This window comes from Haplochromis burtoni, unplaced genomic scaffold (assembly GCF_018398535.1).
Source record: "Haplochromis burtoni strain Fernald_Lab_line unplaced genomic scaffold, NCSU_Asbu1 Contig_175, whole genome shotgun sequence".
NCBI lineage: Eukaryota > Metazoa > Chordata > Actinopteri > Cichliformes > Cichlidae > Haplochromis > Haplochromis burtoni.
This window is the reverse complement of record NW_024582536.1, coordinates 230,445-232,584: the sequence shown is the minus strand read 5'-3', so window position 1 is coordinate 232,584 and position 2,140 is coordinate 230,445. Positions and strand designations below refer to the sequence as shown.

The following is a 2,140-nucleotide window of genomic DNA, read 5'->3' as shown; positions in this document are numbered from 1 at the left end:
AATATCATTTTTAGATTTAAAAAACAAACAAACAAAAGGCTTTCCCTACAATTCCTAAAAGAGTAAGCCAGTATTAGAATATATGAGATCATTTTTTCCTCACAGGTGTTGCACTGATTTGGCGTCTCACCGGTGCAGGCTGTGCTATGAACACAGTGCTAAAAATCTAAAGGATGACATTTTCAACCAGCATGATTTCTCATGTGTCTTTTTAACTGTGTTTTCTGCTTGAATGTTTTCCCACATGTGCTACAAAAATGTGACTTCTCGCCCGTGTGAATTCTCATCTGTGCTTTCAATCCAAATGAGTATCTATATCTTTTGCCACGGGGGCCAGGCGATAATGGCTTCTCACCTGTGTGAATTCGTGTGTGTTTTCGGAATCCTGATAAGTCCCTGAATGTTTTTCCACAGATGCTACAAGAATATGGCTTCTCACCTGTGTGAATTTTCATGTGAGTTTTCAAGTTTATCATTTGACTGAAGCTTCTCTCACATATGGTGCAAACATATGGCTTCTCACCTGTGTGAATTCGTGTGTGTTTTCGGAATCCTGATAAGTCCCTGAATGTTTTTCCACAGATGCTACAAGAATATGGCTTTTCACCTGTGTGAATTCTAGTGTGAGTTTTGAATGATTTTAAATCTCTAAAACATTTCCCACAAGTACTGCAAGAATACGGTTTCTCACCAGTGTGAATTCTCATGTGAACTTTGAATGCAGATGAGAAACTGAATTTGTTTCCACAGACACTACAACAATAAGGCTTCTCACCTGAGTGGATCCTCATGTGAGTTTTCAGTTGGGGCATCTGAATGAAACTTTTTCCACAGGTTGTACAAGTATAAGGCTTCTCGCCTGTGTGAATTCTTTGGTGACGTTTCAAATGTGATTTGTAACCGAATCCTTTTCCACAGGTGCTACATAAATAAGGCTTCTCCTCTGTGTGCTGTGTAGTCAGACTGGATTTAAACGGCAAGGTTTTTCCACAAGTTCCACATTTTACAGACTTTTTACTTGTGTTAGCTTTACAGTAACTATCTGACACTGAAGAGATGTCTACTATGGTACTGTGACTTCCATCTCTGTGATGATTCCTTTTCTTCAGCTCTGCATTTCTTGCCGATCCTGAGTCCACATCCTCGCCTTCTTCCTGATCTCGTCTCTGTGAGTCAGGAGAGTTATGAGAAAGGAGTTGGTCACATTTGGTTCTGGTTCACTTTCCTCATAAGTAGCAGTCACTATAAAGGCATCAGCATCCTGCTTTTGTACAATCCGATCTACCTCCAGACTGCTGCTAAGATCCTCTGGTTCCTCTTTAATCTGTGGAAGCGCTGGGTCCTCCTGGGTCCTTTCTTGATCGTCCAGACCCTTCTCTTCCTTACAACCATGTTGTTGTGGGAGGTCTGAGGAAACAAAGGGACAAAAAAAAAAAAAAAAAAATTTGAGAAAATATAATCCAGTCTTAACCATTAGCAGTTCACTACATTATGAGCACGTTGCTCACATAGTCCAGTGAAACTTAAGTGCACAAATGTGGCAAACAATTTGATGCAAATGACTGCTGATTAGCAAAGTTCAGCTCACTATGTGGACATTTGTGGTGTTATATATACATGCATATATAACACCACATAATGCATATATGCATTTTCTTTCAGATTAATTTAGTAGTGGACATCTGGTTTTGGTACAGTTATAAGGCATGTAAGGGCAGTGTTGTTTTGCTCTGGCTTGTGTTCTCTTGTGGTAAACTACAATGGGAAACGTTTTCCCATACCTCCAAGCACAATGAAAAACACTCTTCTGATATGATTAACTTAATTTTAATTTACTAATTTCGTGTTTTAGTAAACAGAATATAAATATTTAACCACACTTATCTTAACCAGGCAGTAGTTAATATGCAATTTTGTATATTTCCGTGCTGCTGAGGCATCATTTAACTGGATGAGAGATGCATGCATCAATGATAAAAATGCAAAATGCATGTGAAGAAAATCACAAAAGTCAGGTATCAGGTGGCATCTTACTGTGCTTCTAATTTCTCAAGTTTTCTCATTCATCATCCCTGCCGAGTCAACACCAGATATTATTCTGCTGTTACAACCAAATTTCCCCTTGAGGGATAATTAAAGG

At 38.8% G+C, this 2,140-nt stretch overlaps 1 protein-coding gene across 4 annotated transcripts in view; it reads right to left on the bottom strand.

Annotated features, from left to right (window-relative positions):
• Positions 1–7: 7 nt before the first annotated feature.
• The window catches only part of LOC102296106 (zinc finger protein 501), a 22,951-nt gene continuing 20,818 nt past the window's right edge, over positions 8–2,140 (bottom strand). The window contains exons 3-5 of one of the 4 annotated variants that reach the window (XM_042225568.1): positions 1,286–1,407; positions 440–1,166; positions 8–355 (exon numbers count right to left, since the gene is read on the bottom strand). In XM_042225568.1, the coding sequence (XP_042081502.1) occupies positions 183–355; positions 440–1,166; positions 1,286–1,407 (1,022 nt within the window). In that variant the 3' untranslated portion in view covers positions 8–182. Of the gene's footprint in view, positions 1,167–1,285; positions 1,408–2,140 lie in introns of all 4 variants that reach the window. The other 3 variants (XM_042225569.1, XM_005934074.3, XM_042225567.1) reach the window with 3 other exon arrangements.